Here is a 16,244-nt window from a genome sequence, read left to right on the forward strand (position 1 = left end):
CGAATATACTCTAAGCATTTCTATATGAGTTTCTGGTTCACCAAATTGATTTAAGGAAACTTGACCTTTGTAAGCTCTATTAACCTCTGGTAGTTGTATGGCTGGAATATCTAAGGGAAGGAGCGGTGAATGAGTGAATTACCACTGGTCGCTTCTCAGTAGCATTATCATTCTGGAAAGAAATATTAATTGGAGTTCCCTAATTTGGAGACTCATTTAACTCATTTATTGAGCCCCTGCATTGCACGAGGTACAAGCCTAGGCACTTGGGATACAAATCCCTGCCTAAGGGAGAGGTTTATTTATAGTTTGGGTAACCCAAATGTCATGATTTACTAGATGGGCTATTGCTATAGCAGAATCAGGAATTAAGTGACTTGTGTTTTGCTTTGTTTTTAACTATGCTAGTTCTATTTCCTAAGTAGAACCTGAGTTGTTGTCTTCTTTTTTTTAATCAGAGAAGTAAAGTGAAATAGAAGCCACCTGGTGCAGAGCTTGAGTGTGGCTTGTGGAACAGGACTTTCTGGCTTTCCCTTTCCTAGCTGTATGATTTGGGTTATTCTCTGAACATTTCTGTACCTGGCATTCATGAGCTACATGTATGGCAAGGATGACTGTAATGGTAGCCAGTTTCTAGGAATGTTGTGAGGATTGACTGAATTAATGTATGTAAGTGCCTAGCAGGTTAGCAAACATCATTATTGGCTAGCCAGTCACTTATCTATGTTCATCTCTTACATTCCTGTGACTCAAAGAACACTTGTTCCTTCAAACGTAAAGCCTATCTCTGTTGGTTTCCATCTATAGCAGGCATTAATACAGATAGAAGAGGGGAATGAGAGTAAATTTGGCCATTAAGTGCCTTCATTGTTGATTTGCAATTCGATTCATTTACCACTAGAATATTTAGCCACTGGCTACTTTGGTCAAAGGACTCGACTTCTTAATACACAAAATGAGTACAATATCACCATTTTATTTCACCATAAGTTGGTAGCAATGAGAAATGAGTTAAGAGCATTAGAATGTTAGGTCAAATGAGAGTATTAACGATTAGGGACATAAATTATTTTTCTAATAATTGCTGCTTTTCTTTTGACTTCAGGAAAACTTGACTAGAGATTGAATTTTGACATTAAGCCCAAGAAAATTAAGTTTTGAAGATAATTTCTCAAACTAGAATTTGGCCATGTTACCATGCTGAGCAACAGTTTCAAAGAGAAAGATAATTGGGATTTTTAATGAGCTTTGAAACTTAGGTGGGATAAGAGCTATAAAAGATGTGGTATTAGGCAGTGTGACTTTAGACAGCTCTTACGGGAAACATCCTAGTGGTAAGATCTTTCTTCTCTACTGTGATTAGCCAGAAAATAATCTTTTCTTTATTAGCTTTTCTCCTCATCTCCTTTGAGGAAATACTCCAAGGTCAGTTGTCACCCAATCATAATGTCCCTAGGATACTGACTGATATTCTCAAATTTGATTAAGTCAATGGGACAAGTAAATCAATTCAATGCAAGAAACAGGGCAACCACTCATTTTTTTCTTGCCAAGCTATCAGCTAGATTTTATAAAATAAGAGATAAGAGTTCAGAATTGGGTTATGGTGATGCTTCTTTTCAATCCGGTTCTTAAAGCACCATGATTTGATTGTTATCTAGAAATGGAGCCCACCTGCCATATTCATTAAATGGCAACCATAGCTGAACTTTGTGGAAATAATGCCTTGCATTTTATAGAATATGGCCTCTACCAATTGTTATTCCAATACTGTTCAGGCTTTAGGAAGCTCCTGCCAAGTTTAAACACTGGGGCACTAAGAAAAGAAAGAGACTCTGGGGAAGAGGAAATGAAATTAGCTTAATAAATCCTAATTTGGAAGGGAGAAAAATGACAAATAGAAGAAAAATGCAAATGGCAGAGAGGCAAATAGTTTCCTCTAATGTCTGTCTCCTGATAATATTTTAGAACCGAGATTATATATGGACAACTAAAGCTGAAAGATGAGTAATAAAAATATCTTGAATTCTACTGGAATATCATGTTCTACATTATTTTTTCCCATTCTTGGGAAAACGAACAAAAATTACACTAATTGCCACAAAAGAAAACTCAATACTGTTACATATAAGTAGAAAGTATACAATCACATCCACTCCAAACTATCTTCTTGTCCTCACCCATCCCTAAGTAACTCCTGAATTTTCAGGGTAGAACCCTTTTTTGGGTGATGGAGGAGACTGTGCCTACAATCCTTAGCAATGATTTCCTCACTGCTGAGCAGCATTAGTCATGCATCCTCCTCATGCCCATAAATGGAGGACAAGCCTACACTGATGCTCTCAGATGAATTTCAACAAGGCCTGTTCTGAGAGAACCCTCAGAGCCAGACTGACAACACTCCTGCAGCAAACCCATCTTCAACAGAAGCATGTTTTGTTTCATCGTACGCACACTGCTAATAGAGGCGTAGAACGACTTGGGATCGCTGTGCACACCTAGGGCTTGGAGCAGGCCTCCCATTGTGGTGTTAAGCTGGGGTGTTGCTCTGTGAGCCAAAGTTGAGGTCCACATACTCAGTGTTAAGAGGTGACTATTTTCTTTTTTTAGTTAATTAGTTAATTAATTTTTGGCTGTGTTGGGTCTTCGTTGCTGCACGTGGGCTTTCTCTAGTTGTGGCGAGCGGGGGCCCACTCTTGGTTGCGGTGTGCGGGCTTCTCAGCGCATTGGCTTCTCCTGTTGCAGAGCACTGGCTCTAGGGCGTGCGGGCTTCAGTAGTTGTGGCTCGCAGGCTCTAGATCACAGGCTCAGTAGTTGTGGCGCACGGGCTTAGTTGCTCTGTGGCATGTGGGATCTTCCTGGACCAGGGCTTGAACCCGTGTCCCCTGAATTGGCAGGTGGATTCTTAATCACTGTGCCACCAGGGAAGTCCCTAGACTGTATTTCTTTTGATGAAGAGTTTCCTCTTCGATTAGAGCATTCATTCATTCATTCATTCATTCATTCATTTATCCATTCATTTACTCCAAACATCCGGGTGCCTACCTGAGGGGCTGGTATTGGGCTTCAGGCTGGGTAGCCCTTGTGAGAGAAAAATTCAAGTGATTTTCACCATTCAGCCAAGCCAGCACAAACTCGGCTAATTTTAGAGCAGGGTTTATGAGAAGAGAATCCGCTTTAATTCTTACTGTCTAACCCACTTACTTATGCCATAGGCAGGCAGTATGGTGTGCTGGAAGGAGCAATGGACCCATAATTATAAATCCTGGGTTTAAGTTCCAGTTCCACCAAAAAGAGACTGTGTGACTGTGGGCAATTTACTTAACCTCTCTGGGCCTCACTTTCCTTTTTTGAAAAATGAGTGGGTTGGACTTAAGATTCCTTCCATCTCTAAAATTCTTTTATTCTATATGGTAACACATTCCACAAAGTTTCCTTTGTGACCAGAATTAGTTGGTGATTTCTTAGCTCAAGTTTCCCTTTGCCCTCTTTTATTGTTAAACCAAATATGAACAAGAAGCAATAACATTTTGTCACAGCCAACAAATTGCCCTTCCACTGAATGACCTTTGGAGGTCAGGCCACCCATTGCAATATCTAAATCCAAAGGCAATGGTATGACCAACTTGTGAGCTGGCGGGCTGCCATCCAAAAGGATGGAAATGGTTGTAGGCGGCCAAAATTCTTGGCTGGTACATTTTTAATAAACATAGACAATAAGAACAGCATTTTCCACTTGGATTGCTTAATTTGGTGCCCAGACCATCAGAACATTTGCTGTAAGGATAAAGATGATGTGATATATGAATTAACTTTCACAAATGAGAACTATGTTATGGAGTCATCTGTAAAGCATTTTTATCCTTGCCTCTTGTCTCTGGCAAGAGGAGATAGTTTGAGTCACTACAGCAACATCTCCACCCCTTTTGGCCCTTTGTAAGAGTTTTCCCTGAAACATAAGCTCTGCTGGATTTACTGTATTGCTATGAATGAACTAAGGCAAATTGGTGTGAATTCTTTGTGGTCAAATATGTCTTAATACTTTTCCAAGATGGTTCGATAAGTCTTATTATAACTTTTCCAAGAAAAAAGACTCCACAGCAAATGTTCTTTGGCTAATTTGGAGAATATTTGAGGTGCACGCGTTTTAATTACATAAATGACAGTGAGTATTTATGATAAGGCAATGAACCTCATAGTTAGTAGCTATGGTTTTTAATTGTGCCTATTGCACAAACTCATCCAGTTCTTGTGTTCTCTATTTCCCTGTCTCTACTTGTAATATGGCAACAAGGACATTGGACTGGCAAGGCTGTTTTCTCTCCAGTGCTTGGAGATCCTTGAATAAAATGCTCTTCTGTGATGGTAAGCTGTAATTAGGCATGTGGGTGGAAATTAGTGTTCAAGTACACCATGTTCAAGCAGAGGCACTGTACCTTTTGACTACTTGAGGCCACTCTGGTCCTGTGCCATAGGTCCAGGTCATTGAGTATATAAGGCTGTTGGTTTGAGGCTGCAGGTTCCGAAAAGAAAATAACTTGGTATTGAGTCTGAAATGGGGAAGCTTTTTATAGTTAAAACTGGGCCACACAGTTCTATTATAGACAAGTCAGACATTCACCAAGTATGACTATAACTTGTTCACTTTTCTTTTGGAAGTGTAAATGATCTCAACTATCAAAACTATAATTTGAATTGTGCCGCCATCTTAAAATAAAACACCAAAACTTTTGAATAGATTCCTGGAGTCATGGCAGGTCTTCCATTTTGGATTAGATCCATCCTAGTCATCTTAAAAAATACACACTCTTCGTCGGGACTACAAGAGGCCTGTAATTTGTCCAGTTTAAGTTTTCATTTGATTTTTGGATTTGCTTTTCGATACCTAAAAACTCCCACAACTATAAATCCTGGCTTCTTGGATGGACTCCGCCCCCCATGCCATTGACTTTAAATGTTTTCTTCGCCAGCATTTTACGTTTACCTTTTCAAGGTGATTTCAAGACCAAACGAATGACGAAAAATTTTAAACTATCATTATTTGACATCACTCCCCGGCCCCCCGCCCCTCTCTCTTCCCCTCCCGCGGCCGGAATTCCCTTTTTGCTAATGACGATAGAAAGCGGTTTCACGGGCTGCGTTTCTCTTCCATTCCCGCTGTTGCACACGATGCAGCGCGCGTCTCCCGGCGACTGCGTTTCCCCGCGAGTTGGCTGCGTTCTTTCGGGGATGAAGTCATCCCTATACTTGGTGTGTGCATATCAGCTCGTTAAATCGGTACAGCACACTGGGATTCCTCGGGAAGAAAAGGAGCGAAGCGAACAATGATGACCATATTTTACATTTATACACCACTCCCTCCCCCCACCCCAGAGGAATCGCGGGGAGCGGCGCGCGGCTGGGGCGGGCCGTGGGTCTGGCCGGGTTGCCAATCGACTGGCAGGTCCCGTTCCTGAGATAGCAACAGGACGTGCTGAAGACAAGCCCCGCACGAGGGCACCCGGACGGGCAGATCCGGAGTCCCCCGGCCCGGCGCCCAGTCACGCATCCCGGTTGCCGCCCCCTGGCTTCGCAAGCCGGTGGCCGCAGGTCCCGCGCCGGGAGGTCCCGGCGCCCCAGTCTCCACACTCCGGCGCGGGGGAGGCCCGGGAGCTCCCCCAGTCTCAGGGGAGCGGTAGGCGACCGGGGGGGGGGGACGACGGCCAAGGACAACCCCGGGGGAGGAACCCTAGCCGGCTGCGGACGGGGGGTGAGCAGCCCCGATCCCAGGGTGCTGGGGAGGCGGGGTGGGAAAGCAACAAAGAGCCTTTGCTAACCCGTAGTCGCCGAGCCCGCTCCCGCCCCTCCCCGCTCTCCGCAGTCCCGCGGGGGGTCCGGCCGGCGGCTGGGGAACGCCCGGCCCCCCGCCTCCCCTCCCCCCCTCACCGCCCCCTCGCCCCCGGGGGAAGGGGAGGAGGAGGGCGGCGCCTGCGTGTTCCTCCGCCGCGCGCCCCGCCTCCTCCCGGGCTTCTCGAGGCGATCCCGACTTTCCTCCCGCGGCTGCCGCAGCTGCCGGTTGCACACGGCCTCGGCGGCGGGCGCGGAGAGCGCGGGCCTGTGGAGCTGCAGCCGGGCGCGCGGCCCCGGCGGGCACCCCTCCGAAGGCGGCCGAGGAAGCTCCCGGGGGAGGAGGAGGAGGAGGAGGAGGAGGAGGTGGGGGGCTGTGGCGGCCGCGGGACCCGCTCGGCGCCTCGGCCTCTCCGCCCCCTCCCCAGCTTTTCTTTCGCCCTCTTCTCTCCCACTCCGGGCCGGCGCCTCGGCTTTGTGCGAGGAGATGGTGTAGCCCCGCGGCCGCCCGAAGGAGAAGCTGGACACTTGTCTCCCGGCGCCGAGCTGCGTTCCCGCCCCTGGAGGAGAGACCCCCCTCGGCTCGGCGCCTCCCGCGTCTCCCGGCTGCTGGGGAAGCCTCAGCGCGGCAGACACCATGAGGTGAGGGGCGCGCGGGGCGGGGGCCGGCGGGCCATTGTGCCACGGGAGCCGCGACCCCGCTCTCCCCGGACCCCGCCTTCCCTCTCCCGGCCCGGCGCGTCTCCCTGGTCTCTGGTCTCTTTCTCCCCCCTCCCCCTTTGTCCTTTCTCATTTCTCTTTCTTTCTTGTAATCCTCCCCAACCCTCTTATGGGGGGGGGGGTCCTCTTTTCGACGTTGTCCCGTTTTTCCTCAAATGCTCCTCTTTCGCCCAGGATTTCCCTTCCTAAATTTAATTTGCTCCTGGCTCCCTCCCCCCACCAGCCTTGCAAGCCAAACCTGGGAGATGGGGAGGGGTTCGAGAATCGAAGCGTGCATGTTGCTGGGAAACAGGTATTTTTCCGTCTGTATGTAAAAATTTCGTGCACTTTTATAACAAAACTCTCGTGTTTAATTAAAAAAGGGAGAAAAGTTTGAAAGATGTGAAATTTCTGTGGGGAATAAAGTGCTCTGGTAGCGATAGGTGAAAGCTCTGAAAGGTGAAATTTCACGATGGTGGGGGAAGGGAAAGAATTTATTAGGTTTATATTTGGGGGGACACAGTGAAAGACTGGGATAAGTAAGTTGTTTGGGGTGTGTAAACGGGGGCGGGAGAGGGATTTGTTTGGAAAACCGTTTTCTCTCCTTCCTCTGTAGCAGCCTGTGTTGCATTGCAGCAGCTGCTTTTTCCTTTTCCTCTGTAATCAATAAAACAGAAGCTAAATTATTTTTTCAGCCCCAAAGAATTGAAGGTACGGCCGTAAAATATTTTTTTAATTGATACGATGAAACATATGGTGTGATATTTTTCGTTTTTGTTTCTCCAATTGTGTAAGAGAATAAACCGTGATGTGGTGTGTCATTCATTGGAGATTTTTTTCAGTCTTTCCTAAGCTTGTTTTGTGTCCCTAACCTTCTCTTTTCGGATTGGTGCAAGACTTCGTGAGAAATGGGACTTGGTAGACTGAAGGCTGATCCATTCTGCGTTATCATCCTTTCGGCCTTCCTTTTAGGTTAAACAGTTGTGGATAAAGTAAATTACTCCATTTCTGTCTTCTGGAAGAGATAGTCTTACAGTTCATTTGGATTTGAATCTCCTTTGTGTTAAAAGATTAATGGCTAACCGTTGCCAAGACCTTTATAATGTAATACAATGAGATTTGAATGATATAATCTACACATTCCTGCGTTTTGGCAAGAAAATGTCATGTCATTGGAATTCTTTCTCAATTTAAGTAGTTTTCATTTTAAACTTTTTTTTTTCTGTCAAGGTTGAACACTACCACATTGTTTATATATATATATTTTTTGTGGTATAAGCTGTGTTTTCACTTCAGCTTACTGTGAATTTGAATTATGTTTTTCTTGAATTCCAACTTACAGACCTTTATTTGAAGGCTTTAAAATTTGTTTTTAATGCTGTGTTTCTAAGCGACCCTTTTCCTTAGTGATTTCACATGCAAGTTATTTTCAGATATAATGGATCAGTTCAAAATGTAATTATGGCATACAAACCAAAAAACATAATCTTCATAAAATGTGGCTTGAAAAATGCGAGTCATGCATTTGAGCGTGTTTTTTTTTAATCAAGTTACTGATGTCCTTGAAGACTCAGGAACTATAATAAAACATCTGTAATGTTAACATCTTGTAATACAACATATTGTTGATCTCTGCTTTAAAGATTTAATGCTTATAGGAGTCTTGCAGACAAGAATTTATCAAATTTTTCCAAACTTTGGGTAAAATTTTCTCAACATTGAGAAATGTAAAACAATGAAAGTGGGATATTTTAAAATAAAATGATCGTAAAGTTGTCATACTCAGAGGTTGTGAACCAAAAAAAAAAAAAAGTTAAAAGTATTCAGTGAAGTTTGATCACTATCATGTATAGTTGAGAGTCTGTCAACAGTAAATTGTCTTCACTTAAAAGTTCCTTTTCTTATAAAAAGTAACTTGTAATTTTTAAGCTGTTTTCCTGCTCTATTCCTTATTAAATGTAGAGAGGGATGAATCACACTGATTCTTTCCAGTAGCATAAATATAGAACATGGTACACAGGTCAGAAAAGTTTGTTCAGGTAGTCTACAGTAATTCTTTGTAGACTAATTGTGAATAATTTAAGAGCAGAAAAGAGGATCAGCTTTTCACTTTGGAAGGCATTGGATTATTTGGTAGGTGGTTTGTACAACTCATATATACACATTTCCTTAGATACCTGTAAAAGCAGGATGGTGTGGTATGAAAGTAAAAGGTTCTTGTGCTGGCTGCAAAAAGCTCTGGGATATTTTGGTGCTTAAGAAACGGCTCTTCAGGTTATATTCATATTTGACTTAGTCCAAATGATGCTTTCAAGTATGGTAGGACATAAATGTTATGCTATTAAGTCGAGTCTCTCTTATTTATATTAAGGAGTAGTTCTGATGTTTTAAAGGCCATCCGGAAATAGGAGTGCATGAGTAGGAATTTCCATTTAAGTTGGTCAGGATTCTGAAGAGAGGATATGCTAAATATGTTGGCGGTTTAGGCATTTGTGATAAGATCTTTCAAATGACTGTAATTTCAGGAATAGCACGCTCATTGTGGTATAATGTAATAATTCCTATACAGAAGGAAACAGAATAATACTTTACGTTCGTGAAACAATCTTAACGGCATTCTGTACTTGTAAAAAGCTGTATATAGAATTACTTGTTAATGTTTTGCTTACAGATAAGAATTTAAGAAATGAGAAAGTGTATTTCTTACATAAGACAGTGAAAGGGTTGAGACCCAAAAAACTGGTACTTTTGTTAGTGTAACATCCAACTGTTGGGTTCTGTTCCTATTGTTCATTTATGTAATGTTTCAAAAGTATAAGATTTATGATTGAGGTAGGTGTATATATGTAATATTAATATAGTGTATGCCTTTTAAATGATTACATTTTTACTTAGTTGGTTAGTTACTCAAGATCTTATTTTGATAGAAAGAGGAGCTTGTCTGATCTAAAATAGTTGCATGTAGCCTAGTGGCTAAGAAGAGCTCAGAAGATTTTGGATTGACATTCTTAGGTCCATATTAAATAGTCCAGGCTTCCACTCACTGTTCTGTGACTTTCTCATGGAAAAAGGTGTTGTGGAGTTGTGAGGATTCATCCAAGCCACTTATTAGCTGGCTGACCTTGAGCTGATCACATTATTTCACTGATCTGTATTTTAAAATATGTAAAAATAGGGATAATTCTTTACTGGGTATTAAGGATCAAATGATAATGGAAAAGTGTGTATTGTGTACTTGTAAGCATTATACAATTATATTACTTCTTTTGTTTTAGGGCTTAGTTCTGTTTTAGACTAGTTACATAAATCTTTTGGGTATTTAGCTTCACCTCATCCAGTCCAAGTGTGGCAAGAAGGGTTTTTTGTTTTTTTTAAAAAATTTTATTTATTTATTTATTTTTGGCTGCGTTGGGTCTGTTACCACGCGGGCTTTCTCTAGCTGCGCTGCGGTGCGTGTGCTTCTCATTGCAGTGGCTTCTCTTGCTGTGGAGCATGGGCTCTAGGCGCGCAAGCTCAGTAGTTGGGGCCCGCCGGCTCTAGAATGCAGGCTCAGTAGTCGAGGTGCACGGGCTTAGTTGCTTCGCGGTATGTGGGATCTTCCCGGACCAGGGCTTGAACCTGTGTCCCCTGCGTTGGCAGGCGGATTCTTAACCACTGCGCCACCAAGGAAGTCCCACAAGCAGGTTGTGTTTTGCTTATCTACTCCCAGTTGGTAGTGGCTGCCATGTTGATAAGGACATAGCTGCATTTCTGGGTTTGGTGAGAAAGTGCCATGATTAGTAATGTTTAATTGGGATGAGGGTCCCAGAGAGTGGCAATAGAGTGTTTCCTGGAATGCTCATTACTTAACCATCTGTGATCTAATCCACCCTTCTTATTTTATAGGTGAGGAAACCGATCTTTAAGTTTCCTTCCTGTGTGTATATTTAGTCTTTGAAGTAGTTATTGTGATTTTGTTACCTTCATTTAAATGTAATATACATTTTAGAGTGTGGCACAGTCAGAGCTCAGAAGATCCAGGGTTTATATGCTGACTTGTTAATGGAGAAAACAGATAAAAATGGAGATAATTCTATTTCAGGGATTGCTGTGTCAGATGTCAAGTGAGATACCCATGAAAGGATACAAATAGTAGTCTCTATGCCCACATCTTCCTTTATGCTTGTAGCTTTTGGATGTGTGACTTTCTCACAGACGTTAATTTTAGGGGCAGGAGCCAAATTTGCATTTTTTGGAATGTTAGTGCATTGTATTTAGGCATTGTTTTGACTTGTAGGTATTACGTGAACACATCTTGAATAAGAATGTGGATTAATGAAGAAAATTTACCGGTTTTTACAGTAGTCAAGGTTTTGGATACCTTTTTAGCCCAGTTGGAATAAGCAAAATAACTGGCAGGCCCATTTGGCTGGTATAGAAGAAATTACATACTGGACTGACAGTTTTGGTTACTTATCCTACACACAGCTTAAATCTGGGGTGACTGTATAACTTGTAAAACACCCAGTCTTTATCATAAGCATAAGAAAGATTTGGAAAAATGTGATTTCAATTTTTATGCAGTTGTTGGGGAGGAAAAGGATACTTAAACTCTTCCTGTGCCCCTCTCCCCCTTCTTTGAAACTGACAGATGGAACTGAGTGGAAGTAAAAGTTAAAAGGGAGAATCTGAGCTGAGGCTGTACCTCAGTGAATGATTCCCCTAGTAAGGGCTTATGAAGTTTTCTGGAATAGAAATCAGGAAGGGATTCCTTGACAAGGGATTCCTCTGACAGGGGATTCCTTGTCAGACCTTCTGGGAAGTAGTCCTTAATTTATTTACCTCCCAGCTCTCCCTTTGTGTTACTATGTACTTTGCATGTTTTTTGGCCATTGCATTTATTACATTGTTTTATAATGATCTGGATCTATCTGTCCCTCTTCACTGTAAGCTCCTTGAGGGTAGGACAGCGTTTTTATATTCACGGTACCAGCCAAATATTAGGCAAATAGTGGGTGCTCATGTAAATGCTTAACTTTGGGGTGTCCTTTTCCAGAATCTATGTACTAACAATAACCACCACCATTTTTGGAGCACCTGTAGTGTTCTAGAAGGTGTACTGGGTATTATAGGATGTAAAATAGTATTTGGCATATAGTAAATGTTAATAAAGTTATTTAATTGAAACAAACAAACAAAAACAAGCATCCTGACCACAGTAATAGTGTTCAGAAACAAATAGAGTATGTTTCTCACTCGAACAAAAAGCTCAGAAGTAGCCAAAAAGAGTCAAATTCAGGTTTGTCTTAACTCCAAAGCCTTTTGGAAGATACCGGCTTTCCTTGACTTTCTCATTAAATTCTCCATTAACAGAATGGCCATCATTCTGTTTTTTAGTCTCTTTGATCATGGGACTTGCAGATATGTTTGAGCAGCAAGCTTATGCATGTCTATTGGTTTAGCTTATTTCTACTCTACTTAATGACTGCTTTGTTTTGATTCTTCCTAGCGCTTAAAATACCAATAATTGGATAGTTTGTGATATTTATGAAGGAAGATGTATTAGCTTAGGGTGCCGTAACAAAATCCCACAGAAATGTATTTTCTCAAAGTTCTGGAGGCTGGAAATCTTGAGATCAGGGTGCCATTATGACCAGGTTCTGGTAAGGCGCTCCCCCCCCTCTCTGTCTCTCTGACTCTCTCTCTCTCTCTCTCTCTCTCTCTCTCTCTCTCTCTCTCTCTCTCTCTCTCTCGAGAGAGAGAGAGAGAGAGAGAGAGAGAGAGAGAGAGAGAGAGAGAGAGTCAGAGAGACAGAGAGAGAGAGACAGAGAGAGAGATGATCCTATTGGATTTGGGCCCCACCCTGACGAACTCATTTAACCTTAATTACCTTCTAAAAGCCCTGTCTCCGAATATTGTCACACTGGGGATTAGGGCTTCAAAATATGGATTTTTTGGGGGGGAAATAATTCAGCCCACAGTAGCAGATACCCAGATTTTTTTTGTCAGTGGATATAACTTTGATGGAAGAAACTAATCTGTATAATGCTTAGATGATTTATAGATTGATTTTATTAAGTAACTCTACATGAAGAAATCATTTACTAACAGGGAATGATTCACACAAGAGACCTCTTATATTTTCTAGAAACTTCTGTACGCTGGAAGCTTCTGTTTTATAATGATTCTAATAAACTTAGTTAACATGTACTTTTACAAAGAATCCTTTTGGTGTAAAGCAGTCAGTGTGCATATATTTCAGTGCAGAGGTTGCATGGAAGAGGGTAAAGAGGACAGGCTTTGAAGTCAACCTGAGTTCAAATTCTATTTTGACGTTTATGAACTAAGTGATTTTTGAGTAGGTTACAAACAGTTTTTGAGATATGAATTCCTTCTGTAAAATGGAGATGCTTTTTGCATTACAGAGTTGTTAGGAAAATTAAGTCAGAAATTATATAAAACCCTGGCATAGCATTTGGCATGTAAAATGGGCTTGAGAAGAGTAAATCCCCTACTTCTATGAAAGTCTGACATCTCTTAAGTTTATGTTAAGAATGTGAAAAACGATGTTAAACGGTGCAGCTGCTTTAGAATCAGTGTGGTAGTTCCTCAAAATGCTAAACAGAGTTACTAGATGACCCAGCAATTCCACTCGTTGGTATACATCCAAGAGAAATAAAAACATATATTCGTGCAAACTGTACACAAATGTTCATGGCAGCATTACTCATAATTAAGTCAAAAGGAACATGGATGGAAACGTGCTAAGTAAACGAAGTCAGACATAAAAAGCCACTTAGTTTATGATTCCATTGATACGATATGTCCATAATGGGCATATCTATAGAGACAGGAAGTAGATTAATAGTTGCTACGGTCTTGGGATAGTGAAGGAGGAGTGGGAAGTGAGTGTGTGCAAAAGGGTTCCCTGACCCCATTCTACTCTGTGTGTGTGAGTGTCAGGGGCGGGGGGAGGTTGGGGGCTTCCCGAAACCAACAGGCAATTCCCAGATGCCATCAGGGTGTCTGAGAATTCATCTCAGCTCTGACACTGTCTGCCTGGAGATAGAGTGAGATTCCAGGGGTAAAGGGCTCAGTCCCACAAGACCCACCCTCCACTTCAGAGGTGAGTTGCAAGTACAGGTTGTCACCTGTACTTCTGACGGACTGGCTGTGAATCAGAGGGTCCCCACAGCTCCCTCCTCAGGTGTGGTTAATTGGCTAGAACGGCTCACAGAACTCAGGAAAACTTGTTTACTCACTAGATTACTGATTTATTCTGAAAAGATTATATTAAAGAGTAGGAGCCAGATGAAGAGCTGCTACACAGGGTGAGTTCCTGAACAGGGAGCTTCTGTCCTCGTGGAGCTTGGGGCCGGCACAGTGGCACGTGGAAATGTTCTGGTTCCCCAGTGTGGAAGTTTTCAAAAAAGAGAGCCTAAAAGGCTGTTCTTTTGTTTTTTGTGGAGGCTTCTTTACATGGTCGTGATTGACTGAATCATTGGCCAGTGGTGATTGATTCAACTTCCAGCCCCTCTCCTCATTCCTGGGGACGGGGTGGGGTAGGGGCTGGGACTGAAAGTTCCAACTCTCTAATCACTGGGTTGGTTCTCCTGGCACTAGTTCCCATCCTTAGGTGCTTCTGAAAGTTACCTCATTCACATAACCAAAAGACACCTTTATCATTCTCTACATGTAGGAAATTCCAAGGGTTTTGGGAGCTGTGAACCTGGAACTGTGGAGGAAGACCAAATATATATATATATGAATAACCAAACATATATCTTACAAATCACAGTGTGTATGGGGTTTCTTTCTGGGCTGTTGGGAAATGTTCTAGAATTAAACAATGATGATAGTTGCACAACCTTGTAAATATATTAAAAATCACTGAATTTTATACTTTAAAATGGTGAATTTTATGGTATGTGAATTATGTCTCAACCTCCACTCCCCATCCTTGGATTATTATTTTCACTTATGCACTAGAGTAAATAATACCAGAAGATGGTCTTGTTTGCTTTACATTGTTTCTGACATTTTTGTTACTTTGGACTAATATTTTAAATTGACATCTTCATGTTTTCTAAAGAAGAGATATTGAAGATAGAACCATTGGGCTTTTCTCTTTAGGGAACCGGGCAGGTAGGAGTGCTGAAGTGGAAACATTAATTAGTGGTGCCTTTGAGAGGCCTGAACAAATTTTGGAGTCGTATCTTTGTGCTCAGGTAGCAGCCATTCTCTGGTAGCCCTGTAATAAGCAAGGATGACTAAGGTCACTGATTATATCAGTGAAGCAAATCCATCAGAATCTTCAGAAAACTGTTCAAACCAGTTAGTGTTTTTTTTTTGGGGGGGGGGTCTGTTTACAATAATCTCAAATACCAGAGAAAGTTTTTGTCTTTGGGAAATGAAGCAACCTTGATGACATTTTTTTGCCCTTCTAGAACATCTGGTTTTGGCAACCAGTACATCTGATGATAATGAAGTCAAAATGACTAGCTGTGCTTCAGAGGTCCTCAATCTCCTATCCTTTTCGGTATCTGTTACTGTATGTGTCAACTTGGTAGGGAAGAAGATTCATAAAGAACCTCAGAACATAAAGTGCAATAAAATGAATAGCTCTTTAGGTCAAATCTCAAGGGAGTCCAAATTGCTTGTCTAACAGTACAGTGAAGGGATCTTTCCGTGCAGGTTTTGTAATGATAAAATTGGTTATATTTGAGTGTCTGCTTTGCTCTGAGATGTCCCTTCCTCTCCTCTCCCAAATTCTCATCTCACATTCGACTAGTATCGCAAGCAAATTGTTCATTTTTTAACAATTTAAGATTTACGAATCATTAAGTTTTCATTTCAGTTATTTTGATCTCTTTTTAGTCTCTTTAATCTTTTATTTGCAGTATTTTAAGAAAATGAACCAATTTACTATTATCCAAATAAATGTCTGGTCAGTGTTGTTTTTTTTTTTTATAAAATTATTTTTTTTCTTTCACTATAAAGCAGTACAGGTTTTGCATAGATTTTAGAAGGTATGGAAAGTATAAAGATTTTAATAACTTAAGTCCAAAGCATCTAGAATTTTGATATTTTGATGTATAGCTTCCTAGACTTTCTGTAATGCACATAGGCAGCCATAAATGTGCTTGTGTGTATGAGTATGTTTTAAATAAAAGTGAGATCATACTATTTAGAAGTGAAATTATGTTATGTATTTTGTAACTGGCCCCTTTCCACATCTTGTCACTAAATAGAAATCTAAATAATTTTAAGTGCACAGTGTTCTCACTATGCTTGGAGTGACCTTAATCTCTTAAGGATAGACATAGATTTTTTTTCGTTATCTTTGTTATTATAAAAAACACTGCCATGAACATCTTTGGGTATATATCTTTGTACACTGTGTATCATATTTTATATCTGCACGGATACTTATATTTTAGCATACATTCCTGGAATTAAAATTGAGGAGTAGTATTTATTTTTCCCCTTTCTTTTACTTTTTTCTGTCAGCAGGTCCCATCACGTCGCCCTCCCTTTGCTTCTCTCCATCTCACTGACACTGCTCAAGTCCAGGCCACTGTTAACGCTCACTGGAACAATTAGTGTCTCCTCACTTAAGTTCTTGTCCCCCATTCTCTACACATCAGTTAAAATGATCTTAAAGTGGAAATGCGATATTGTTCTTTGCTTGCTAAAGCCTTCAATGCCATCTTAGTGCTCTTAGGATAAAACCCAAATTA

The 16,244-nt window shown here is 41.5% G+C and overlaps 2 protein-coding genes across 13 annotated transcripts in view; one reads left to right on the plus strand and one right to left on the minus strand.

Moving 5' to 3' along the window:
* Positions 1 to 5,096: 5,096 nt before the first annotated feature.
* Positions 5,097 to 6,465, minus strand: LOC138413892 (uncharacterized). Its single transcript, XM_069540092.1, has 2 exons — positions 5,817 to 6,465; positions 5,097 to 5,296 (listed from the first exon to the last, which is right to left on the minus strand). The coding sequence occupies exons 1-2, from the start codon at positions 6,463 to 6,465 to the stop codon at positions 5,262 to 5,264; spliced, it is 684 nt and encodes a 227-aa protein (XP_069396193.1). The 3' UTR covers positions 5,097 to 5,261.
* Positions 5,836 to 16,244, plus strand: part of ENAH (ENAH actin regulator) — a 157,723-nt gene continuing 147,314 nt past the window's right edge. For 11 of the 12 annotated variants that reach the window (XM_059997586.1, XM_059997605.1, XM_059997596.1 and 8 more), the window contains exon 1: positions 6,342 to 6,468. In XM_059997586.1, coding sequence (XP_059853569.1) covers positions 6,464 to 6,468 — 5 coding nt within the window. In that variant the 5' untranslated portion in view covers positions 6,342 to 6,463. Of the gene's footprint in view, positions 6,469 to 16,244 lie in introns of all 12 variants that reach the window. The other variant, XM_059997622.1, reaches the window with a different exon arrangement.

Source organism: Delphinus delphis, chromosome 1 (genome assembly GCF_949987515.2).
Source record: "Delphinus delphis chromosome 1, mDelDel1.2, whole genome shotgun sequence".
Classification (NCBI taxonomy): domain Eukaryota; kingdom Metazoa; phylum Chordata; class Mammalia; order Artiodactyla; family Delphinidae; genus Delphinus; species Delphinus delphis.